The sequence below is a fragment of the Papilio machaon genome, chromosome 7, assembly GCF_912999745.1.
Source record: "Papilio machaon chromosome 7, ilPapMach1.1, whole genome shotgun sequence".
Classification (NCBI taxonomy): domain Eukaryota; kingdom Metazoa; phylum Arthropoda; class Insecta; order Lepidoptera; family Papilionidae; genus Papilio; species Papilio machaon.
This window is the reverse complement of record NC_059992.1, coordinates 5,985,876-6,013,317: the sequence shown is the minus strand read 5'-3', so window position 1 is coordinate 6,013,317 and position 27,442 is coordinate 5,985,876. Positions and strand designations below refer to the sequence as shown.

Here is a 27,442-nt window from a genome sequence, read left to right as displayed (position 1 = left end):
ATAATAGATTCATCGTTGGAGATGTCGGTAATAACCTTAACAATTTCAAAATATTCCTTTTTTATTTATACAAAAGTGTTGAAACGAAAGTTTGTTGCAGTTGAAATTTATTCGCCAAAAATTTGCGTCAAAAGTGTGGCAGATGATACCTTTAAACCACAGGTAAAAATCCTCTTACAACCTTATCTTAAAAAGTTTATATCACTCAATTTGTTATTTCAAACCGTGTCAGAATTTGTCTAATTAATAAAATGAAAGTACGTCTTAGATCTTAATATAAGAGAGAAAAAACGAAATATTTTTATTACATATCATTTTATTCCTCGAGGTATCATGTCCATTTTACCTATCTATCAACGAAGGATCCTCCGACGTGAGTACTTTCAGTGGCGATACAGGTGCGTATTTACCGCTGCTCCATATTCCGAGTAAATCATCAGCGGGCTACTGTGGTCTCGCTAAAGTAATGACATTTACTGGTAAGATATTTTGCTTTCTTTTTTGTTGTTTTCTTTTACTACTAGAGGATGTGGGTCGGTATGCCGAGGAAAACCACTTCTATCGTATCATAGTTATGACCAATGAACTTGTCAATCTAATCTATCTTTTATATAGATTGTATACTCCATATATATTTTTTTAATTTAATGTATCTTTAATTACAGAAGGAAATGGAAATATTTATGTAGACTTGTTAGTTGTTGTGAAATCTGTGCAACCTGTGAAGATGATAAAAACTAAACTCGGTATCATTGTTTGCATATTATTATTTAATCTTTTTTTTTTTTTTAATTCTTTTGCTACATAAAAAACAATTTCGTAATAAACATAATTTATTGTATTGCATAAGGTGTGGAAATGCCGGTACGTGCTGTAGAAATAGTGGACAACACAACGCCCGCTTCTCTCTATTTGGACATGTTTGATACCGATACTATTCAAAGGTGAATGTTGCGTCATGAAAAGGAATTTTGTGTAATTGTTTTATAAGCAAAGCACGTTTCCTGAGTGAATTGAAATTAAAATGTAATAATAATAGTTGTCTGTAAGAAGCGGCGTAAAGTACATGTTTAGTATGTGTTATTTATGTTTAAATGTTTCGTCTGTTTAATTATTTGACGAAGTCTTCACATTTAACTTTCTATCCCTGCTATAAAGCACATAAAATTTTTGTTATAAGTACAACGGATGACCACTAAAACCGTCTTTTAAATGTTTTTAAAATGTACTAGGGCGGAGGAATGGCGTCCATTAGGAAGCGTGTTGTTTATCGCGGACGCGCGCGTGTCGTGGCGCGGTCGTGGCGCGCGGACGCAGGTGTGCGGGCGCAGCGTCGTCACGCATCAGCCGCACACTTCTGACGCTGAGGCGCTCAGACTCTATATACAAGACCGAGATGGTACATGATACAGTATCTTCGTACAAGCCGATAAACTGGTTTTTATGAATGCTGGATTTCATACAGAGAATTGCGGTCGTACTGTCATGATATTGTTATATTTTTTGGAGCTGCATGTAAGTACTTTCAGCGGGTGGTGAGGCGGCCGCGTGGTCGGAGTGGAGCGGGCAGCGCGCGTGCGCCGCAACCGTGGAGCAGGTGCGCGACCGCCTCGCTGACGGCGCGCCCTTCTGTGCCTCGCTTCATGCTCTACTCACACATCTCGACTTAGACGATCTGATTAACTCTACGTAATTTTATTTATTCTCCGTATTGTCGTTACAAAAATATTTTCAAATAATTAACTGAACCGACAGCCGATGGTTATACAAAGAATTTAGACGTCAACGGTATTTTTTATTAGACGAACATAGCAGGAGTATTACCCGTTATTCGAGCGTATGTAAATATAAGTCCGCTTCACTGTACCCAATTTCGAGTCAGTTTTGTATTATTTAAAATTTTCGTCAATCAATTTAGGGACAATAACTGTGAAGAGTTAAGAGTGCGCTTCGCCGATCACACCGGGGAACTGACCGCTCGTCTTCCAGCAAATATTTTACAGAACACGTTAGGTTACACGGTGAGTATTGGGAAATCAATTATACTTTAATAAGAATCTGGAAATTTATATAACAGCTTTAGTCTGTTGCTAAGATTATTATTTCAAGCAAAGTGTAAATAGCAGGTGAATAAACGGATACTTTGTAGTTTTATAACTTTAACACAATAAGGTTTAATCACTGATCTCTATACAAATGAAAATGATCGCTGCTTGAAAATAAATTCTTTAACTTTCTTCCGCCTTAAATGATACTGTTAATGTTATTGACAGTTAAATACATACAACCTCTATGATCAGTGCCAAAATGGCGAAAATCAACAAGCACAAAATACCACGGCTTGTAGCCTGTCCATGTAATTATAGAGATCTGTGGATATAATAAAGTTGTAAGTTCCTTTAATAGACGCAACAGTTAAAAGCGATGTCGTCAGAAGAACGGGCAGCTGTCCGCTGGCGCCTGCTGCTGGAGCAGTGCTGCGCCAAGTTGGCCGCCACGCCGCATCGCCTCATCGTGCTCTCTCTGCGCAAAGCCAACCCTGCCGACCCCATACCACTTTACTAAGTTTAATGTTGCCATTCATTGATTCCTTAATAAACTCTAATGTAGGCTAATTAATGACGAAAACCTTTTCGTTATTGTCTAAACATAGACATAAATAAAAAAATTACTTACTAAAGTTATTTTATTGCACCTTTTCAAATATTCATACATTCATAAAAGTGAACATATTTAGCTTTTGCAAAAACACATACATTTTTATTCTATTCGTACAAACCAATTTAATGATCAGAATAAAGAAGGAGTAAGAAATATAAAGGTAGAACCTACAGTAGCAACGGTATTGATTAAATAACATCGAAAATTATGGAGAAACCAGAAAAAAATGAAATCACTTATGAATATACAAGGAAGAGAAAAGAGTTTGGAAAACAAACTTTATTCGAAGATTATGGCCCTGAAATATGTGTCAGTATTCCATGCAATCCTAGTCAGTATAAAAATTATATACTACGCAATCCTGTACATGTCGCCGTACAAAATGCTCCGAATATGTCCGAAAACTGGGTTAATTCAACAAGGTAATGTATTTGTATGTGTAATTGTAACATAATTGTTATAAAGCCCCAATTAAAATTTTCGATATTTTATAAAAAAATGACGAAAGGAATAATGATATAATTGTAACTTACAAGTAATTCAAATTTGTTAATAGTCTCACAATTAATTCGTTACAAATTAACTTTATAATATAACTAGCTATCGCCCGCGTGGAATTAAAAAAAACGTAATAAGTAGCCTATGTGTTCTTCCAGGCTATGTTCTTATGACAAAAGACTGTCTTATTAAAGACTATGCCAAATTTCATAAAGATCCGTTGAGCCGTTTCAGAGATACTTTCAAACACCTGTCCATCCATCTAAACATTCGCATTTTTAATATTAGTAAGATACTTGGTATTGTTGGTAAGTTTTAGAGCGGAGTATACAAGTTCAGGTATAAACCATGTCGAAGGTGGCTGGCCTAAGGATATAAACATGAATGACCCTGAAGCCACACAACGATATCGTCGTAAGATAGAAAAGGACGACGCATACATTCATGCTGTTATGCACCTCGGACATGTTAGTAAACATTACAATTAGAACTCTAACGGTTTCTTCTGCATATATACAATTCTCGTCATATTTTAGAGTATGGAGCATAACATATTACAAAACAATGCGGTAGATATGTATCAGATATATTATTCGGAATTGCCATCAATACCGCCGGTGGAAAGGAGCAGCTGTCACACGGTGAATGTATACCGCGAGCCGGGAGCGCGGCGGCCGGTGCGCTCGCTGTCGTGGCAGGCGGACGGGGGCGCCAAGCTCGCGGTCGCGCACGCAGACATCGAAGTACTCAATACTAGATCACTGCAGTTCTCTTATATATGGGACATAGGTAATCCTTACTCATTTAGCAACGCTCTCAATATCTTGATAAGCAACTGCAGTCTAGTAACCTCTCATTTATCTAAATCTAACTCTAAATGTTATCCTAAGTGATTCATCGGTCTTATTATATTTAATCACAGGTGGGCTCAGTTAATCGAAAAGTTAACTTCGTTAATCGTTAATTCGTTAATTAAAAAATTAACTTCGTTAATCGTTAAAGCGTTAAATTCTCGAAAATTTAACGCAAGTTAAAGTTAATCGTTAACAGTTAACCATACCAAAATGATACATACTAATTTCACACTTATGTGGCGACACTTGTTTAAAATAGTAATTTGACTATACATTTATAGAATGTACACATTAGTATAAGAGACAAGTATGAATTCATTTTAGTATATTTCATTACGAGTGCGGAAAGCCTGTCATTGCAAAGAGTTCCGACAAATGTCTACCCGAGCCGAAGCGCAGCAGCGTTAGCAACTTGAAGTGGACTGACTATCGTACCAGGGGCGTAAAATTATCGTACATGGATCGAAATTATCGTACAATCACTCCGAGTGTATGATCAAAATTTTGCTGCTCTAGAAAATTACTTCTTTCTTCACTTAATTTGAATAATTCCGTTTGTCAGAGCGAATACGGACATATAATCATAATAATATAACGAAATAACTGCCAACTTTTCTACACAAAATATACGATACATATGAAGTGTGAACATAATCGAAATATCGAATTATCGAACTTATATTCTCTTGTTCGCATTGGTAGATGCTATACTAACCAATAAGAAAGCGTGTACAGCAGGCGCTGGATAAAGTTACAGTATTGGCAGTGGTGAAACTTAGTAGAGCGGATCGTAAGGACCAATAGGAATAAAGAACTTGTATTTCCCGGTATTTTCTCAAGATTTTATTGGACAAAATAAAATCATGCTACTGCGGTTTAGACTATCAACGCATGAGTGAAATAATATAAATTCTCAAATTTTGCATCATGATAGAAATTATCGTACAATCTGCGTACGATAATAATATGCTATCGTACATCGTATGTAGGCACAAAATTATCGTATGTGTACGATAATTATCGTACGGTTCCGAACGCTGAATTGAATTGAATTCACTATCAATATAGCATGAATTAACCAATCATAGACAATTTCTATTCTATATTATGTTACTAGTATTATAAATGCGAAAATTTAAATGGATGGATGGATGGATGTTTGTTTCAAGGTATTTCTGGAACAGCTCAACGGATCTTGATGAAATTTGACACAGATGTAGAACACAGTCTAGAAGAACACAAAAGCTAAACACGAAGTACAAAGTATAAGTAAGTTATAGGGGCACCATCAAAAAAGTAAATAGAAATGAAGGCAGGTTGTTTATAAACTGTTTAAAATTAATTTAATACCAAAAGAGAAAAGTACTTTTAGATTTTAGATAAATTAATATTCTGAGTAAGAAATCAAGTCAAAAAGACACACAGTGTTCTAAATACTTATTTTTTTGGTCTTTTGAATAAAAAAGGCAATATATACAATGGTAGAGACCAGTAGAACCCTCAGGATAAAAGTTGGACATTTTTAATGCTCACTAACTTCATTACTCAATTCTGAATTTATAATCCAAAATATGCTCAACACTTTATACTCTTTGAAAAAGCGTCACTGTTGTGAGAAGGAAGTAACCTACTCTTTGATTTAACTTTGATTGATTGATTGTGATTGTGTGGTGTAAGAAAATTGTGTCGGACTTTCGTTCTTGTTGGTCTTGTGTTGTATTCAATTCAAATAATTGTATTCTAAAATTTTTCGTTTCCTTTCATGGCGTATGCCAAAGCTAAATCTACATTAAGTGAATTTTAATTACAATTCCATTTTGTTTCGAAGTGCACAAATAATCAAAATGTGTGGTGGTTTCACTTGTTCCAAAAACGCTTTGATTGCGTTAAATGTCCTTTATGTGGTAAATTTTAAAATATTTTGATGAAACAACAATTATTTATGTGTGATATTTATGTTAAAAATTGATTTTGTCATTGCAATTTTAGGTGGTGGCTTCTATTCTTATATCCGTTGCAGTATACGGACAAGCATCGTCCCTGGTGACAAATTTACCCATAGTGGGCGGGATTCTTGCTTGTGGAGTGTTCTTAATATTAATTTCCTTGTTGGGATTGGCTGGAGCGGTCAAACACCATCAAGTTATGCTCTTTTTTGTATCCTTTTTATAACAATACTAAAATAAATACATTGTTAGACATCATATACTTTCTCTTTGTGAGAAAAACCTTTGTTATGTCAAAATATCAAGGCTATGTTACTTTTACTAAATCATAACATTTATGCTTCAGAAACCAAAAGGAAATTCAACAATCTAATCTTAGTTGTAACAATTCTTTATAAGTTGGATTCTATTTTTTCTGTATTCTTAAGTTAACATACAGTTTTCTGCAGTAATATTTGCATTGAAAGAAATACAACTTCACAGAATAGTTTATTTATAAATCTGTTTAAACATTTTAGATGTTTATCAATGGATAAAGATGAACAATTTATAATTTGTCATTTAAATCACTTTTCCTGAATTTCAAACCATTTACTAGAATCATCATCATCAATAATTTAAGCTTGTTAATGGATGAATTTTTGTGAATTTTGTTATTTTTCTCTCTATGTAATGATATGAAAATACGAAATGTAATATAAACAATCTTTAACTCATTTTATCAGTACATGGTGATACTGTTTCTTCTATTTCTTGTTCAATTTTCTGTAGCTTGTGCCTGCCTTGCTGTAAATTCTGATCAGCAAGAGATGCTAGCTCAACAGGTTAGTTATTGCCATTTTAAACAAATGATTTTATTGGTATCCTTTTACATTACAGTGCAGTTGTTGAATAAATATAAAGTATAGACTTAATGCTCTTATCTCCTTTGTTAATAAGACAAACAATGTGTACTTGACTGAAGACATATTTATTTTATATTCATATGAATTTAAATACATAATGATATAAATGTATACCAGTATATATAAGTATAACTTTTATATTTCCCTGTTATATTTCACTTTATATATTTTGCTATGTGTTCATTAGACAATACACATGCAATTAACTCAATTAACAAAATAGTTGTATTTAGTGTAAAATAATTTGATTTATTGTAAAATTAGATTATTTTCTATTCATGTTTTTTGTCTGCTTTGCATTGTTGTACCTATACATAGAAATATAATTGTATTTAACATTTTCACAGCTATGCTAACTCTGTTTTCAATGTTATGAAAGACCAGTATGTCATGATGTTATTGTATTGCACAATAGTGTCTATGATACTGTAGCTGTAGCATTGTAACTGATTAATTGTAATCTTCAATGGTGATGCAGGGATGGAACAAAGTTAACATGGATGTAAAGGAGCAAGTGCAGGAGAGGTTCCAATGCTGCGGTTTCCAAGATAGATTGATTCCTGCAAACGGTACAGCTGATTATCCCTCGTGTGATATTGTTGATGTAAGTTAGTCATTGGAGATCTTTATGAGTTGTAACAATTTACTTGTGTAGATATGATGAAAATTTAATCAGCTGTGGTAACTTGGTCAATGTAATAATTTTATTAACCATAAACAAAAAAATATAATGTTTTTTCTTTTCTCTTCATGATAAAAGTATGGACTAAAGAAAAAACATCAATTTTAAAAATGTTTTCTGTATGTCTGTTTGTCCACAAAGCCACATTTGTAGTAATCACTGGAATGGCTGGACCAATTTTTACGGGACTTGGTCGGGAAGGTAACTGATGCACGCGGGTATATTATAGGCTTCTTTTTTATTCTGCGATGACGAAATCTAGGGTGACCACTAATAGATTACTAAGTACACACAAAGAATGTATATTTGGCCAGTAATTTAGTAACATAATTGACCCTCTGTGTGCTACATACATTTTTTACAGAGGATCTGTTGCAAGAATATGGTGATTTCACCTCATTGTCAATGTGAGCCATGCATGGAGACATTAAAAGAGAGAATTGATTATGCATTCAAGCTTTGCGGTGGAATTGGACTATTCTTCAGTTTCACAGAGGTATGTGTGCCATGTTTTTTGATATGTCCCGTAGAAGCTTGTGACTATCTCTAATCATTTTTGTACCATTTTCATATTTTACTGTCATGACACCTTTTAATGGAATGTTTCGTTTTCTAATAAGCATTATGATTAAATTGAAGAAATTGATTTGATATTATCTTGCTAGTAACATTTTAGTCATTCTTATTATTGCACTGCAAAACTAAGACTAAATAACTAAATTTAATAAAGACATTATTGATGTTTTTGTTAATTTAGTTAATTATTCTGATATTAAAATCAGTTAAAACACAGAACATAAATTGATGATTTTAATGTTAAAAATATTGTGAAACTAAATTTTTTTTTTAAATTAATTGCTTTTAGTAAAAAGTTATCACATCCTTACACCATAACATCATAACATCTGTTTTGTTATTTTTATATGGTGCAGTTTAGATAACATTTTCAGATCTTTTACAGTATAGGTTATTATGTGCTTTTTGAATATTAATGAAATGTAACCCGTTATATGCCACTACGATTATACTTCGTATGAAAATGAGTTGGTACAGTATGTGTTAATAAAAATGGCGCATGGGATTCATTTGTGACTAACTGTTGGGCGATTATTTTTACAGTTTCTGGGTGTTTGGTTGACTGTAAGATATCGTAACCAAAAGGATCCGAGAGCTAACCCGAGCGCATTTCTGTGAATAACCTTGGCTAATGGAGATATGAGTTTTAAGGTGGATTGCATATTGGTGTGCTTTGCTTTGCCTTTTTTACAGGCACTGCATGACAACATGCTTAATGCTAGGTTTTGTGCATAGTGTTGTGAAGGTCTTTTCACAATACTCAATTTTTCCTCTAACTTTAGTTTAGGTTAGAAAGTTTTTAGTACCAAAAATAATTTTAATAAACCACCAAAAACAAATTGTATTCTGTGTGTGATTGGTAAATTATAGTTTCCCACAAAAGAAGATAATTACAGCAATAAATGTGACGTTCAGATTTAAAATTTCTTTTTTTTTGTGTTCAAGTAAATTTTGACAAAAAGTGTACAAAACAGTCATTGCGTTGTTTTATACATTAAAAATATTATTAGAGTATCATCGTAACAACGCAAAAGATTCTCGAATACGTAATACATAAGTAAATAATAATATATAAGATAATTTATCACTAGATGACGCGAGCAACGGATCTCATATGTTTTGTATTTAAACTATGTTTGCCTACAGAAAACATAGTTCTATTTACAAGACGATTTTTAGATGTAGATGTAAATTTTTCATACTTTTCTTTCATCGAAAACTTTGAAACATACATATATTGTGGTATTTTAAGAAAAAAAATATATCAAGTTTATACCAGAAGGAGAATTCTAGAAATTTCCATTCTCTACTATTTGCTAAAATTTAATGTTCATAGTAATTGTTCAATAGAAATAATGATCATGTTTTCATTATTTAATTGCAGATTTCGTTATTTTTTTAAACGCATTTAAAAACGTTAAATTAAAAGTTTTAAATTAAAAATAACCGAATCAAACACCGCAAAGGATCTATGTCGCCTTTTTTTTAAATAATAACTGACAAAATATTCATACAAAAGAAGTAAAACAATTTTTTTTGTATTGTAGCTCAGTTTTTGTTTTTAGAGAAACGAGATAAATGACTGTAATATATTGGTGTGAATGTTTGGTCAGTTTCCCACATTTACAACACAATTAATTGAAAGCTTTTCAGCTTTAACTGATATGTTAGTGACATAAATGTTGCATGTTTGTCTCTAATTGTTGGTAATTAACAATTGTATTGCATGGAGCACGCACTTTTCAATTAATTAAAACTTACACACTACTTACATAGTGTTACTATAATTACTGTGTACATTTTGTTCACTAAAAATATTTGCATGCAAAATGGATTTATTAAAAAAACAGCATTACGATGGCTCCTACGAAAAAGGGCTAATGTGCAAATTGACAAATTTACAAGACAGGTTCTCAAAGTTTCAACCATATAGGAAAAGATGCCGTATAGGCCCTTTTACTTTAGTAAAACACGTTTATACCGGTAAATGTTTATTTGTGTTTAGTGAATGTTGTTAACTAGACTAAGACGTAGCTTTTGATATAAAAACGTAAAATCATTAATTTGTTACTTTGGCCCTTATACATAGGACCCATCGATTAAGGCAATTGTTTTTCGCCGCGAAGGTATTTTTTTTTTTAATTAAAATGTTTAAAAAAAAGTTAATGATATTTTTCAGTTATTCGCTGTTTGGCTTGCCCGACGTTACCGTAACCAGCCTGACCCCAGCTACAAGGAACCGCATGCAATCTTCCCGAGAAAAAACTATTTGTACTGATACAATTGTAGACATTTTTTTTTTTCATAGGCTGTACCGTTGTGTTCACATGACTGGTTTAGAATTAATATGTGATAATATAATAATTATCTTTTAGGAAAAAAAATATTAATTTGACCTCTTTGCATAATTGCCTATACTAGGATTTTTTTCAATTTTCTTTATTATTTTTTTTAAGATTTTCGCCTCTTTCTTAAAGTTCATGTCATGCTGACTATGTGTTGAATATTGATAGATAAGTTGTAGTTTAAAGGAATTCCTCAGTTCCTAAACATACAAGAAAATATTCAATTATTGTCTCGGCTTCATATGCGTGGACATTTGTTTTTCCAAATATTTTATAAATTAAATATAACATACTAGATTTTGCCCGCGACTTCCGCGAGAAATTTAAAAAAACTTAGTAAGTATAGATTTTTCTAGTTTATTCTATATCTGTGCCAAATTTCATCAAGATCCGTTAAACCGTTTTGAAGATACGTTGTAACAAACATTTTCCGATTTGTTTGATTTGTCTTAGAGATGATGTAGCATAATAATGGTGAGAGAAATTTTGAAATTAGTTTAATAGTTTTTAAGTTTATTCGTTACAAACATACAAAAATACGTATTAACTTAAAATATAATAGGCAATAAGTCACAATCAGTGGTAACAATCTGACCAAGTAATGAACCTTGACTGTTGAAATTATAAATATTTTTCATAAAAATGTCTCGAAGAAATAAAATTTGAGGTCAATTGCTAAATAAAAAATTATACACATTATGTACTTTTAGCTTAGGTTTTATTATATATTTTATGTACTCATTATAAATAATAATTTTAAGTCTAATAATTAAAAATCAAGTCATAATTTTTTTATGCAAAGTGATAGCAAATTAATGTGAAAGGATTTCTTGTAATTGATAGCAAAATCAAGGATGGCCTATTTTATTTATATATGTTTAAAATATTTTTTTAAAGCTGAAACTAAGGTAGAAATTGATCACAAACGTATCTATACAATAATCTCTTATCTAAAATCTAGGAAAATACCTATCTAATACATATGACGTCAAATTTATTTGATAGTTGGGGTTTATACAAGTCCTACGTATAATTGTCGGAACAATTTTTTTTGGACACTGTATTTCTAATTCTGTTAAACATGATCTTTAAATTAATGAAATCATTGATATTTGTTTAAATCATAAGATTTTAAATGGAGTATACTCATAATATGAAAAATGTCATTAAAGTGTAGTAAATTGCCAGTCCAAAAAAATAACGTTATTTTTTGGGTTATAACTCTATGCGTAGGAGCCATCTTATCTATAGAAGGCTGGGGCGGTAAATGAAAAACGTAGACTTTTCTTGTGCTGCAAATTTATTCAGCTAGTCAATATATTAGTTCGTTATAAGTCATTCTTCCTTGGCTGCCAATGTTTCTGATTAGAACTCGATTGTAGTGACACATATATTAATAAAGTTAATAACTGTTTAAGGGTCTACTAACGCACCGGGCGAGATTTTTACCATGCCTTTGAGGGGTGGGTGGGGGGTTTAACAGGATTATGTGAGACTGTAGTACCTATGGCGCCTTTTTATCCAGCGCCCTGGGCGGTCGCCCAACCGCACCCTATCCTAATGCCGGCCCTAAAACAGAGACAACAATATGTATACAAGTGTCACGGCAGTCTTATTCAATAGTTGTGTGAATGATCAATAATAAACATTTCAATAAAAAATAATAGTTAATATTTCGTCTATTTTTATATCTTGCTATTTTTCATTTGCATTATATTTATATTTCGTTACAGAAATAGCTTTAATTAGTTAATTTTACTTGTGTAGCGTTTGGTGTGTTTTTAGTGATTTTTTTTTTACTTTTTTTTGTATAATTTATCTGTATATCAAATGCTTTTCGAATATTTTATGACATTTTTGCCAGTCATTTTTAGTAATTGAGATATATTCCGTTCGTCGATATTTTTATTGTAATTTTTCAAAAGTTTTCAATATGTTATGTATAAACTCATGTACATATGTAACTTCTTAATCTGTGAATAAATGGTATTGAGCATTGCATTTTATTGTCATTTTTTTGAGCCCTTTAAAATCCTTGGCGTATTTTTGGCGGCCAATCCAATAAAATATTCGAGTACTTCGTATTAAATTATCATGACGACTCAGCTAGTATGTCGTTTATATCACTAATTGCTTGGAAACTAAAAACATTAAAAAATATAATTATATTTTATGTAATGAAAAGCATAAATTATTGATAGTTTTGATAACGAAAATTAGCCCGAATTTATATTATAAACAGTGGCGTTAAGTATGCATAAATATTTAAATCACTAGAAATTCTGCGGAAGCTCGGCGTCCTGCGCTGCGTTCTAATGTCTGTCACTTGCGTGAGCTTGCAGTGCAGACTTGTATTTTCAATCTAGCTCGTAATCCAGATCCACGCCTATTATAAAACTAAGCAAGGATGTTCTATACAATATTAGGTATTTTCTTAAAAATCGAAGTTGTCTAAGTTTGAGAAATCAAAATAAAGAGGTTAAAGAAAATTATAAATTTATGGAAAAATCCATATATTTGTCCGCTTCGCGTGGAAAAGGACAGTACGCTTACATTAGGCGAAGCTATCGTTTATTAGATAATACGCCTATACAAAATGGATTACACAACGAGTTAAATATCTTATCTACACGTTTTGACATTTGGTTTCATATTAGAGTTACTAGACCATCTCGATTATTTAGGTTGGCACCAAAGCTACTGCGCAAGCTTTCGACGCATCCGCGCCCCGTTGCTGTGCGGAAAACCTTAGTTCGGTTCTGGTTATTAGTGGGAACAAGTTAACATTGATCCATTACCTAACAGCGTTAGCGTGCGGTGTTGGTGTTTATTACAATGTCCTTCGATAAAGATGAACTCCGTGACGAGTGAGTATATTCCCATATTGCTCAGATATCTGACGTAAAATTGTACGGTTAAATGAAATTGATTTGGACATGAGACATGTCGTTTGTGGTATCTTATAGTTATTTCTTTATTTTCCCATAAAATTAATTTTGAATTGTTCTCTAAAATTTAATGCACATTATTATAGGTACTTTACCAATCTAGATTTAACTAGATGGATAACTATGTAAGCTATGCATAAGCGTTGATTGGTTCAGTAAACAATAAGTGGTAACATATAGGTATATATGTATATACATTTGGACATTTATACCACTAACGATGAATGAAAACTAGGTGAACTTGACTTGACCTCTTTCTTGTGTCAACCTACTTAATACTTGTTAGAAAATCTTTACACAGTTAAGTGACTTAGGAAAATTTTAAGGGCTGTTGTTCCAAGATATACGAAGCGTGGAATGGAATCACATTATATTTGATTTATGGTCCTTAAAGTGCTATTTCACTGAGCTTCCGAAAGTTTAATTGGAACGTGCTTCTCTGTATTTTCGAAAGCCAAAAGGTTTCCTGGTGGGGATAATAATTTGTATTTTACTATTCAAAATAATAGTGAAAATTACTATTTTAAAGATAAAGGGTGTCTCAGTAAGAGTGCACTTTTTCATTTTAAAATAAAAACAAGTATTTTATGACAGAGTTGTGATATTTTTATTGTATTGTAAAGAAGACATGTTCCGATTAAGTATGGAATTAAAAATCTGGCAAATGACCCCCACGGCTCCGATGACCGGCCATTACTCTTTTCATGAATTTTTCCATGACTTTTGCACAGATATGTGGCTGTATCTCACCGATGACGCGTTGGATTTCCGATCAGAGTTCAGGAATTGTTTCGGGTTTATTCGCATAAACCCGAGATTTCACAAAACCCCAGAGAAAAAAATCGCATGATTTTGGTGGCCAGTTGACATCACAATTTCGTGAAATAATGTTTTCTGGAAATCGTTGTTGCAATAAGTCGATTGTTTCATTCGCGGTATGGCAGGTTGCGCCGTCCTGCTGAAACCACATGTTGTCCAGATTCATACCGTTCAGTTGAGGCCACAAGGAGTCCGTTATAATATTCCTGTAACGAATGCCGTTCACAGTCACTGCAATTTCGGCCTCATTTTCAAAAAAGTAAGGTCCAATCACGCCGCCTGACCAAAATCTGCACCAGACAGTTACTCGTTGTGGGGTGCATTTGTTTCTCATGGATTGCATGAGAATTTTATGAGTCCCAAATTCGACAATTTTGTGTATTCACGATGCCATTCATGGATCCATATGGATCATCGGAGAAAATGACTTATTTAAAGTTGTTGAGAACGATGTTGTATTGATGTTTTCGGATTTTCGGCGACACTCTCGTTTACAGCAGTAATGTTTTCAGAGACTGACCAGTACGTTGACGCAAAGGATTCTTTTTATCATATCAATTTTTTGACCTCTCTTCGAATGGTTGACACATTAGGTGCACTTTCTCGGCTGTAATTTTCCCCATTTTTGAAATAAGTTTTCACAATTATAACGCTTTGTTCTTTCGAAAAGCGCACCTTTTTTAATAATCGGAATAAACAGAGGTGATAACTGTAAAATTTAAGGACTTGCCACTTGCACGAAAAAAAAAATATTCCAATTTTAAAAAGTGCACTCTTACTGAGACACCCTATATATAGTAGATTATGAATTTATCAAAATTATCATTTAGCTTTTTCTTTGGTGAATGACGAAGGGTCTTGTCATCAACAGCCCCTCCTAATATTTAAAACTCCTTATTACTAGGGCCTAAAGCAACTGTTTTTATCACTAACGCTACGACTAAGATCCTAGCTGGACGGTTTTTTGTCGTAGCAAATTAGCACGTGGGCTTAAATTTTAAATACAGTGTACAGAAATGCGACAAAAATTCTAGAATGCGCTAGGTTATTATGTTCTGGCAATTGAACAATCTTCAGTCGTATAAGAAATTTAATAATTACAGATATTTGTTCTGCCTAGCCTTTGTGGTCTCACTTTGAATCTTACACGGCGAATGATATTATCTTTACGTGAATAACGTAAAATACTTTGGCTGATTTTGTTATAATTCAAGGCGTCTAATGGCCACTACAATTAGTGCAATGAAATGTAAACAAAGGCGAACACTATTAATTGTGAATACAGCTTTACACGGCGATTTCTATTAAGCCTATCTCTTCTGATGATATTATAAGGGACTTATTTTTATTTATTTAACAAAGGATGCACAGATACCACGTGTGATAAAATAATTGACCTTCATAGTAAAATAACCATAAAAAATATCGATTCGGAACAACCGTTTAGGTAATCGTGCGTAGTTGTATTTCAGTTCGGTTATAGGAAAATAAATTCACCGTGGCCAATTCACCGTCCTTGTAACTGTTACGGTTGATATTGATTTTCTTATCTGTTGTTTCGGCTGCGTGGTCTATTGATCGAAATACGTGGCACATAAGCTATGGGTCTTCATTTCGATCCCCAGCAGGGAAAAAATACATAATGATCGTGACCGTATTATAGAAGTATTATAGACGAACCTATATGTACAAGTATCCTATGGATCCGAAGGATATGTTTCCAACTTTATTTGACCAACAGACTTTAGAGCTGATGTTTCGTATTGTTTTCTTATATATAAAATTCTGACATCCCTAATCTTGTTGCCCCTGAAAAATCTAATCTAGTTGTATAAAGCTGGTATGACATCAATCCTAATGTCTAGCCAAATAGAAACGGATTCGTCGATGTATAGAGAAAGCTTTTATATTCCAATGAAGGGGAAATGTAATTTGGAGCAACCGTTTTCTCAAAGCCATTAGTTAAAGTCTTGCACGACGGTTTTCTGATTTAATTATTATTGAAGAGGGTCGCTAACGGTACGGATGATTCTTTTGCCTGATTATATTTTTTGTCAATGTCAACAACTATTTTTATATAAATTTTTTTTTCAAAATTTTTCAAGTAGATAAGGCGAAATGTAACTTAAAATTTCAGGAATATAGATTAAAAATTTTCGTCATAGTTGAAATAGTCCGATGCTTATACCTATATCTTTTACATTTATTCAATTAATTAAATTGGAGTTACTATGGAATATCGAAATCTTATTTCGTATACGAGATGTATTTGCTTTACTTATTTTTTGTCTGTCTGTCCGCAAGTCCCCGTTTATTTTGGGTAATATGAGAAACGGATACGCCGATTTTCACGTGATTTTTATTGGAAGGTAGCCTATGTGTGCGGAAGTAACTGAAGGTAATTTATTTATAGTACCACGATGAAAAAATCGCGGGAAACCGCTAGTGTTAAATTATATTTCAATGGCATTTTTATTATGGCGTCTCTAATCTCTTTTGGTTTATAGCTTTCATCAATTACGTTTTGTTTTACAACGCCGAGCATTTTGTGTGTGAGTGAGGAAACACCATTGACATATGTGCTATCTCTCTTGTTTCAAGTGAATGAGAGAGATAACAATATGTTATTGTACTTTTGTTTCCGTAGTGAAAACCTACAAATACAAATGCTTTTGAAATAAACATCGTATATTTCTCGCGTTTTATGTTTATTGTAAAGGTCAAGTTGTGATAGTGACGTTATCGAAGTATCGAGATTTTTATCGAAAAACAACAATATGGCACAAGTCATCAATCTTCTAAGTTATTTGTTTATCAAATAGTTCACATGAAAAATACTTTTGCATAAAAAAATAATTAATTAAGTCCATCTATCTATAGCATATTCATACTCCACAATGCTCAATTCTGTTGAAAGTTCTACGCAAAAGTTTGTCATATTCACTGAACTTTGCTTTCATGCGATGAATTTTCAAAAGATACAAAGATGAAATGCAAGTATCCGCAGTATCAATATAACCATTTATTGGCAATTCTATGTTCAAATTAGTCAAATTAGCAAACATTGAAGGAATTGAAACTTAGGAATTTAAACTGTTTAGGTTATCAGAATTCATCTCACGTAGTTGGGATGAACTTAAAACATTTTATTTAATAAACCACGTTGAGTCTAACGTGATAGACAATAAGAAATTATTAAAAGACAATGGCTAGGATTCAATTGTACAGTCGACGTTTATTTCCTACCCATTTCGGTTGAATACCATTTAACTTTTACAAAGCAATTCGATCGAAAACTTCTAATAACCAACGTACATAAGTGCTAAATTATAGCTCTTATGGTAATAGTTTGCTATATAATATTCGACCCTATGTGGGAAGCGAATTTAATTAATCGATTGGACGCCCGTATACGGCTGTCTATCTTACACACATCAGATGTTATATTTTGCTCCCTTGTCAGTAGCGCACAGTTACTCGTTTGTGAAACGCAGTTGTGAGCGAACGCAGTGAATGTTTTAACAATATCCCGTGTTGTGCTGTAAATATTTTTAGTTTTATTTTATTTTGTAAAAAAAGCATTTAATTTTCTAATTTGTGTTGTAAAAAAGTAAGTAATTATTTATTGAATTTTATTTTTACATTTGTAACATATATAATATTTTTGTAGTTTAAATCAAATGTTTAATTTAAAATACTCATCTTTAATTTAATTTTAAATTATTGATAATTCTTTTCTTAAGACATTATATTGCAAATAATATTGCATAGTCTATCATTAAAATAAATTATGAAAAAATATTAATAAAATGCGTTTAAGTACAATACCAACAAAAAATTATTATAAATACTGGTACAAAAGATTGAATACTAGACATTACCAGTTATTGTAACAAAGATCGCTTGTGAGTTTGGAATGCAGTCACCATACGACCTTGTCACAATGCTCGCAAAAAGTAAATTGCGAGCATAACATTTAGAAAGTTAATACGAGTAATCAGTTTAACCTTTGATAGACTCGTCAATGTTTTTTTTTGTTATGACCAAAACAATTTATTTGGTAAACAAAAAAAAAATAAGTTTGCGTTGTTTGTCACAAAAATTTATTTCAATACAAATCTAGTATAATTGAAGGATGAAAACTTGAATTATATAATTATAACAGAGACTAGTGTATTTTTTTGTTGTGTGCGTGAAGATTTATTTGGCAAAAGATGTCCAAAATCAAGCTAAATAAAAATCATTAATTTTGCGAAAGTCTAAAAATGCCTAAACATCATTAGTTTGTATTTTAATATCAAAGGTTGAAATATGCCGTGCAATTGCGAAGACGACAATGGAGTGCCCATGCATCAAAATGGCTGTCGTCTAACAGCTGATCGGAGCGCGTTACAGCAATACGGGTACCGACATCGGATACAGGAAAATGGAAGTTCAATGAGTGAAGAAGTGGATCCGGATTTAGTTAGGTTGTTACAATATTTCATCTTTCAAAAAAATAAATAATTATAAACGTTATAATATCAACTTTCTTTTTAATTTGATAATTTATTTTAAGAGTTTTATTGATAATATCCTAAATTTAAGTGAAAATTACATTTGCAGTTTAAAAATGTAACATATAACTAAGTATACGTGTGTCAAATATTTGTGTATCGCACCATGTTTGTTTAAACCTACAAAGGCGGTATCAGTCAAAGAAAATTCTGTCAATATTTGCTTCACTTTGGCTTGTATTCAAGCATTGACCTACATTGACAAAAAATTTCTTTTTATGCTAAAATTCTAAACTTCCCAGTATTAAATATAAAAAATTTTTAATAAACAAATCCATTAGTCAGTTGTATGGTAAACCATTATTTTGACCATTTTTAGAAAAAATAAACAACGCTCAAGATGTTTTCGTACCTTAATAGCGGAGTTTATTACCATAACAGAGGGTCATAATATCTAGTTTTATTTTTAGAAAAACATTAAAAAAAAACTTCTATTAGTTTTCTAATATAGTTATTATCGAGTGATGATAAAGCGATCGCTCGACAAGCATGTATTAGTGATTAATGGCTTCTATTTCAGATAGCCAAGATAATATAAAAATCGATTAGTTCATGATTAAACTCTTACATCCACCGCTTTAATAAAATGCCTTAGCAATAAACTGTAACGCAGATTATGTTAACGAAATGGATTGTCTTCAAATTTCCATATACAACTTGCTACTGGTTTTCTATTTTTAATATAAAGACACGTGCCTTCGGAGACATTAGTAGATTTACTTTGTATGTAGTATATAGTGCATTAATATTATTATATTTGTTTAAAAAAATTCAATTTACCGACATTTGTCGGATAGAAAACTATGAAATGAATTTCTTTTGTACTTGAACAGCAATCGCCATTCTTCTGCACTGTAAAATCAGTTGTAGGATAACAAAAGAAAGCTGAGGGGAATATTATAGGAAAAAGGTTAATTGCAAACATTTGTTTTGAAAAAATTGTGAATGGAATAGTTGATAAATTAGTAAAAACTATAAAAGGTATAGAGCATCTTCCTCTTTTTACGAATGATATTGGATTTATACAGACTGGTGTCGACGATGAATATACAACTATTTTGTTTTTTTTTATTACTCGGTTGTTTAAAAATGATCCAATATTTAGACGGTAAACTTTCTATGACATAAAATTAATCCTATTTTTAAAGTGTGTTTTCTTGAATTTTCATTTAATAAACCTATGTTTTACATGGCTTTTCCATTGCAGATATCCCGATGGCACCGTACGCCTACGTAACCCAAACATCGAACTTATGGACCAAGACATCTTGTACCACTTGGCACTCGGCAGTGGCTCCCACGATCTCGTCGAAATGTTCGGCGACGTCCAAGTAATTTTTGTTTGAATATTATAAATTGTATAAATAATCCACAGGAATACTTAATTCTTAGCTGCTAGAAGTCAGGTGAATAACTGTTTTGACTGACAACAACAATCTTCATCGTTGAAGAGGCTTCAAAGAAGACTAATTCTTGGCAGTTCAGATGATAGAAAAATAAAACTAGGTTGTTACAATTTCAGGTGTAGCCTGGACCTTGAGCCGCCAAAATATTTGAAAAGACAAAAATTATAAATTAAAAAATTCGGTCTATGGTGTAAATAAAATTTACATTCCATTATATATTTATGTCTATGAATTTGGGTTACAGCTGTAGGAAAGTAAAATATTCTCTCAAAATTTGCGGTATTTAATTCTACAATTAGCCCATTGAAACTAATATAGACACTGATATATCTCATATCTATCCAGTTCGTATGTATGGGGGGCACACCGAAGCGCGTGGAGCAGTTCGCGTATACGATCATGGCAGAGATCGGGCACAAGCTGCCGTGCGGTACCACGCTGCAGGACATCAGCCAGTTCTCCTACCGCTACTCCATGTATAAAGTCGGCCCAGTGCTGTCTATAAGCGTAAGTATATACAGCACATAGTTCTCTAGATTTGAGAAAACATTGTAAAGCATACTGTGATGGCATCTTTCAAGATACTTAACATCGAAGTAGATTTATTTACATTCCTTATCGTTAATATTTGGCCTTACTGTTATGGATGTGTGTCAGATAAATCGCCTCAGAGGTCGCAATGTCGAATTTAAACAGAACGAATCTTTGTTATTGTAATTCTTACTAATATTTGCATACAATATAAGAATAAAATTGTCTTTTATTAGCGCTCGACCAAATTTATAGCATTTACATTTTTTGAATCCAAGCTGTTAGATAATATCGTACTTTTTAAGTACATACTTAATAATCGTAAAGATAAATTTCATACTTAATGTAGTTACTACAGTTTTGTTTGGATTTATAAACTTGCTATTATTGTTTCTTCAGTTACAACTGTGCCATTATTCCTAACACTCATATAATCTGCATGTTGTAATCCGCTTATGACTTTATTAGCTGTTAAGAAATAAGCTGCTTAACAAGCTGCTAAAGCTTTATTAGGCGTTATAAATAAAATTACTATGTGCATTTGCTAATGTCATTACACTTAAAATTAAGTTGATCATTTAACAGGTGCATTAGAATTTGGCATCACATGTTCTTTTAGCCAATTTTTCATAACGTAACGTACGTATAGCCTAAATGACGTCATCAATTTTGAATAGTGTGGTTCAAATTATCTAATTCGTATGTATTCTTCCCGGAGTATATTTTATAAGTTCGTGCGTTCTTTTAAATATCGAAGCTTAACATCTTCTACGTTTATACGAGTGCAAATTTCTTGATACAAATTGCATAAATCATTAACGGTCAGCTCTGCGCTATCGCTTCAATTGAGACAAACGACACCATGTGACCAATGTATCGCTGGGATTGTTCTTAAGTACATCATTTATTTCAACTCGAGACTTCATTTAAATTCCGTAATATCGTATATCTTATGTCGTGTGAAGATTGATATAGTTAACAGAATACGAAATTGAAGTTCACAAGAAATACTAAGCCTGAAGAGTTCGTTTATTTCACTTGTTTCAAATTTAAGGAAATTTTAGTAAGGATTCTTCTTTCTAAACGAATTTGACAAATTAATTTTGTTACAACGGTTAAATTATTAAGAGAGGTTTTAGAATATTTTTTGATAGCGGGTGAACTTAGGAATCATAGCCAAGTTATCTAATAAGGAAATCCCAAGACGCAAATATGGATATCCGTAGCGCTCTATCTTAACGTTTTTTTGTATTAAACAGACTTCAAAGAACTGTTATTGTTTACATTATATAATTCTTAGTATGGATGACATCTAATATCATTCGAGCACATTACAGTAAGCTGATTACGATGATGTTTATGAAACAGTGAATGCAACGGAACTATTTGCAAATAACAATGCTATGACTGGCTTCAGGTCAAATGTAACAACGTTTTATGTTACCTTTTAAGAACTCGTTTGTATAAATTGATATAAATTGAATGTAGTAGAAATTAAAAGTAGAACAAACTTAAATTGTTAGATATTTCTTTGAGATTCTTTTGTTTTACTTTAATCAAGGTTTGTTGTAATAGTTTCTGTTGAATTTTACTATTTATTACTTAGTTATGTTTAATGGTAACTGAGGCTACTGGGTTTGGTAACATTTTTATGCTACTTTAATGTTTATAGTTTAAATTGTTTATTGTCCAATTATGAATTTCGTTTTGTTTTGTTTCAGTCAAATATAAACTATGATAGCAGTTTACGTGTTATTGTTATTTTTTGTGATAAAGTTTTATTACTACGTCGTTGTCAGCTCATATATCCACGCAAAAAGCCCGAACTTACCCTAAATTAGGAGTTAAGGTTTAATTAACTACGCTTTAATTTTTAATTATTTAAATCTTTTAATTTTTGGCAGATGTTCCATTTCCTCACGATATTGTCCTTCGCCGTAGTAACTATGACAATGTGATTCTGTTGTTTCCAGCACGGTATGGGTATACCGTCTGTAGGCATCCTACTTCATGAGGTCATCAAACTGATGTACCACGCGAAGGTGCGAGATCCTGTGTTCTTCAGGATCGGGACATGCGGAGGCATCGGGTACGAGGGGGGCACCGTCGTTATATCAGAGGAAGCTGTGGATGGAACTCTCAAGAATGCTTTAGAATTGGTACGAACATTATTATTTATAATATTAACTGATATATCAACTACCGGTGAGTGATTTTTGGATAGCTACTGTAACATTACAAAAATTGCAAATGCAAACTTCGTTCCTTTATACATATTCGGACAATAAATTTTTCAATAATACTTTCGTAAATATTCTCCTTATGATATTTGTTTACTTATCTTTCTACTAATAGCATTGTAGTACATAATATATAGATGACGACCATCTTAGTATCTAACGTATTCTGTAGCATGCATAACTTGACGAGGTTATGCATAAATTATACTCAGTGTATCGTATGATTGATTGCAAAATAATGTATTACTTACAGACGGTACTAGGCAAGACAATACAGCGGCTGGCGAAGTTAGACCGAAGACTGGTGAAAGAGCTGAAGAGTCTAGCTGATCCAGAAGACCCCTATGACACTATAACGGGGAAGACAATGTGCACCTATGACTTTTATGAAGGTTAGTCACCTTTTAAAAGTATCTAGTGGAGTGTAGGAAAGATAGTCAATCTTACATTGTGCTTTATTTAACTTGTTACATGTTGATTTCAGAAGCTTTGCTATTGTTTAAATAAAATACATATAGTACAAGCAACATATAGGAATGATATATCGATGAAATCGATGCCTTTATGTCATTATTATCTGTCGCTACTTTATCCGCGCGACATTAAAAAATAACTTAATAAGTCGCCTATGTGTTCTTCCAGACTATGTTCTACATCTACGCCAAATTTCATCACGATCCGTTGAGTCGTTCCGGAGATAACTTCAAACAATCATCCATCCATCTAAACATTCGCATTTATAATATTAGTAAGATTTGTTGTACTGTTGACTATTAACTACTCTTCTCTTGATTAGGCGAAAAACTATCTGAGGGAAAATAGGTTATGTCTTCTCTATAACTACACATTTTATTTGAATCTCTATGTATGATACAGACTACGTAAATGCTAAACTTCTATCCAGGACAAGGTCGTCTCGATGGTGCGTTCTGTGACTTCACGGAGGCGGACAAGATGGAGTACTTGGAGAGTATTCACAAGGCGGGGGTGGTCAACATCGAGATGGAGTCGCTGGCGTTTGCCGCGCTCACACACCACGCCGGCATCAAGGCGGCTGTCGTCTGCGTCACCTTCCTCGACAGGCTTAAAGGAGATCAGGTACTGCTGGATTAACAGTGGTAGACCCTGAAAACTAACATCTATTGCTAAACGAGCTGGCTTTACTGGTTAAATACCACAGTTGTACAGAAGATAGTTGTGAAAATATTATATTAGGAGTGAAATTTTATCAGATATTTACTATACATATGTATATACTTTTTTAAAAATACAGATTTATTGTACGTATACGTAAAATAAGCAATTTAATATACCTTCTCAAATTACTATATTTACTTGAAACTATCAAAATGACATTTTTAAGCATAAATTCCTCTGTTATTTACAGGTGCTGGCACCAAAAGAGGTCCTGGATGAGTGGCAACAGCGTCCCACTAAACTCGTCTGCCGATATATCAAAAAGTACGTAATCTTAGTATTTTTTTCTTGATAATAAATTATTCAAACTTTCGTGAGACTAAAATAAACTAAAATAACTAAAATAGGAAACGTCTAAAACATTCGTGTACATTTGTCCGATGTCGGCACCGATTAGTTTCAGTCAGTGAGCGACGGGCCGCGTCCGCGAAATAATACCAGTGTCACTCACCCTGATGAAGCGCCCCCGATGGGTTCGAAACTAGTCGGTGCCGACACCGGACATATGTACATGAGTGTTTTAGCCATTTCCTATTTTAGTTAATTTTTTTATTGTATTTTTCATTTTTATATATTTTTATTTACAATATATTTTTCATACTTTAGACACTTGCAAATGAAGGGTCGCCTGTCATTGGAAGGACACGGTTCTATCGCTGTCAAAAGTCCGCGCCGTTTCAAACTGGTTCAACAAGAATCGGAAAACTATGATTAATTCATCACCATTCGATCTCGGGGACTTTACTTACGGTCTATATTTATCATCGAAAGCTACTATGTTTATGTGAAACGCCCTTAGATTGCTTGTTGTTCTTGTCTATTAATTAATTTGATAAATATATGTTTTTCCGTGAATATTCAATGATATACTATACTCGTATATATATTGTTCAAACCTGTCATTCTCTTTAAGAAAAACAGAGGAAATTATATGTTTTGTATACATGTTTCAGCAGTGGAAACTCGTGTACTATCCACATTGTAATTCCACGATATCATGTAGGTATTCCTCTATATAAAGGAATAATGTAAATAAAGGAGTTATTGATACTAGACATAACAGTAAAGTACAAGCTGTTATGATCACTTATTTGTTCATTATTCATTTATTATTATGTATAACAAAATTGTGTGATGAGAAATATTTTTTTTATTTTTTTTTATATCAAAAGATGGCAAACAAGCAAACGGCCACTTGAATTCGCCGAAATAACGATGCGAACGTTTCCCATAGACATCCGCAAATGCAGATGCGTTGCCTACCTTTAATTAACGGAGGATGGGACGCACAGAAAGAGGATATTTCACCTTCCTATGCGTCCCATCTTCCACCAAATCCATCAAATTAAATAAGATTATTCTTACACTTATACTTTTTAACAGATTTGTAGAACGGCGTTTCTCGTAAATTTAATTTCAAACGTGTATTTTGTGAATAACAAAAATTTTTTTTATATTATTGTTATTAACCCTTTATATGAATATAAATTTAAGGCTTCTAATTGTATACTGCTGTCTAGTTAAATTATTCATTAAGTCAAAGATTTAATTTAAAAAATAATTGACTACTAATTAACATATCTCTGTAACTTTGAATTTTGACAAATTTTACTATTTTCCCTAACTATTTAATTAAAATTTTTGGAATTTTCAATACTCTAACCCTACTAATTTATAAATTTTACGAGTCTTTGCATTGTAATTAAATTTTATATAGATCTCTTTGTCTACTCTGTATTAATTAACAAAAAATAATATATAGAAAAATCCTTCCATAATTTTTTTTAATTATGTTTCGATTTCACTACGTCTTTGTGACAAACGAAAATAATTCTTTCTTGCTACACTCAAATAAAGTTACAAAAAAAAAATTAAAATATATATATCAAGCTATTAAATGAATTATTGTCTAGTATATACTAGTCTAACCGTGGGTTGCTGAGACCAAAATCTCCGTTTAAAGTTTAAAACATCTTGTTGTCTCTAGTTTTTCAAAGATAATGATGAGGATATGTTTTGTTCAGACATTTTGGTCTTGGAAACCATTGGTTAATAATTTTCATGTCCTAATTCTTCAACTTATTCTTGTCAAAGGCCATGCCGACTGTTATCGAGTCCATTATTAATATAATATCTTTCAAATACACAAATAATACATAAAATTTGACTATTTTAATGTAATTTATTGTACTTTTTGTATGTATAGTTGTTTGTACAAGTTATATTGTTGTGAATGTATTTTGTATTGTGATAAATTTTACATTAGTTATCTGTTACATGTTTTATGGACCATGAAAGAAAACCTGCTTTTTATTGATTTTAATTTTGTTGAACCCTTTTTTTATATCAATACATTTTTAACATAAATAATCTTAATAAGTTATTTATATATTAATAAAAAAAAACATAAATCTGTTATAAAAAAACGAATAACTTTCTATGAAAGTAGGTGTTTACAGTATTTTTTTGGACATTAATGATAACATTTATTATATAATGCGGGTAACATTTGTAATTATTGAAAATGTTACCATGTATAAAATGTTTATTCCAATATTGTTATTAAAAAAATGTTTATCCCTTTTCTTGTTTACTACTTATTCGGTATAAAAATATGACAAAGTTACCCGATGTTATGAAAAGTTAAGCGATTAAAAAGCTGGTCGACTGATCGATACAAGTGCTTCCACGTCAATATAATTGTTATTTAACTGCATAGAGATCGACAAGATTGTAGTCTGCACGTTTGGAAAAAAAAAAGGTACAATTAGGTATTTTTAGGAAGGATTTCGTTTGGAAATGGCTCCGTAAGTTTTTAGCTGGGATGAAAATTGCTTCGAGGAGCTATATTTAGAGATCGCGTTTGATTCGATTATAAGCTAATGTTTGTGCACCAAGAATTCTTACTAAATTAATAATTAATCACTTTCTAAAATTTTACTAATAAACGTGTAATAAATGTGTTGCGTAGAAATTTAAGTATTTCTTGGTATATAATATGTAATAACCAGTATTTTTAAGAATTAACTTTAATTATTCGCTTAAAAATCTATCTGTTTTAATCGATTTGTTAATAAAATCTCAAAATATTACTCGTTATAAAACATTTACTCACACTGGTTAATTAAAAAAAAATATCGTTATATCGTTTAGACTTTTTTAATCAACTGTTAACGAAATCACTTTTTTAGACGTAGTACTAGTAACCGTTATGTATTGCAAATGTTGATTGTACAAAACAACTAATAATTAAGGTCACAAATTAAGAATACTTTAAA

At 32.1% G+C, this 27,442-nt stretch overlaps 4 protein-coding genes across 7 annotated transcripts; all 4 read left to right on the top strand.

Annotated features, from left to right (window-relative positions):
• The first annotated feature begins 243 nt into the window (after positions 1–243).
• LOC123721146 lies at positions 244–1,413 on the top strand. Its single transcript, XM_045678729.1, has 3 exons — positions 244–746; positions 851–944; positions 1,233–1,413. Exons 1-3 carry the CDS (start codon positions 728–730, stop codon positions 1,405–1,407), a joined length of 288 nt encoding a protein of 95 aa, XP_045534685.1. The 5' UTR covers positions 244–727; the 3' UTR covers positions 1,408–1,413.
• Positions 1,414–1,443: 30 nt separating this feature from the next.
• Positions 1,444–2,600, top strand: LOC123721131 (meiosis-specific with OB domain-containing protein-like). The gene is made up of 4 exons (XM_045678648.1): positions 1,444–1,477; positions 1,530–1,689; positions 1,919–2,021; positions 2,407–2,600. The coding sequence occupies exons 1-4, from the start codon at positions 1,444–1,446 to the stop codon at positions 2,563–2,565; spliced, it is 456 nt and encodes a 151-aa protein (XP_045534604.1). The 3' UTR covers positions 2,566–2,600.
• Positions 2,601–5,678: 3,078 nt separating this feature from the next.
• LOC106714865 (tetraspanin-13) lies at positions 5,679–10,520 on the top strand. Of its 2 annotated transcripts, XM_014507984.2 has the most exons (7): positions 5,679–5,917; positions 6,003–6,170; positions 6,685–6,783; positions 7,343–7,468; positions 7,911–8,042; positions 8,666–8,773; positions 10,302–10,373. In XM_014507984.2, the coding sequence occupies exons 1-6, from the start codon at positions 5,858–5,860 to the stop codon at positions 8,738–8,740; spliced, it is 660 nt and encodes a 219-aa protein (XP_014363470.1). In that variant the 5' UTR covers positions 5,679–5,857; the 3' UTR covers positions 8,741–8,773; positions 10,302–10,373. The 2 variants fall into 2 exon arrangements, with proteins under 2 accessions (XP_014363470.1, XP_014363469.1); XM_014507983.2 differs by lacking the exon at positions 8,666–8,773 and having other exon boundaries at positions 5,680–5,917; positions 10,302–10,520.
• A 2,639-nt stretch (positions 10,521–13,159) lies between these two features.
• On the top strand, positions 13,160–25,033 carry LOC106714701 (uridine phosphorylase 1). Of its 3 annotated transcripts, none has more exons than XM_045678551.1 (9): positions 17,813–17,844; positions 18,518–18,703; positions 19,998–20,121; positions 20,542–20,703; positions 22,701–22,886; positions 23,221–23,359; positions 23,872–24,065; positions 24,355–24,428; positions 24,771–25,032. In XM_045678551.1, the coding sequence occupies exons 2-9, from the start codon at positions 18,546–18,548 to the stop codon at positions 24,877–24,879; spliced, it is 1,146 nt and encodes a 381-aa protein (XP_045534507.1). In that variant the 5' UTR covers positions 17,813–17,844; positions 18,518–18,545; the 3' UTR covers positions 24,880–25,032. The 3 variants fall into 3 exon arrangements, with proteins under 3 accessions (XP_045534509.1, XP_045534507.1, XP_045534508.1); XM_045678552.1 differs by having other exon boundaries at positions 17,817–17,844; positions 18,538–18,703; positions 24,771–25,033; XM_045678553.1 differs by lacking the exons at positions 17,813–17,844; positions 18,518–18,703 and adding an exon at positions 13,160–13,334 and having other exon boundaries at positions 24,771–25,033.
• Positions 25,034–27,442: the final 2,409 nt, after the last annotated feature.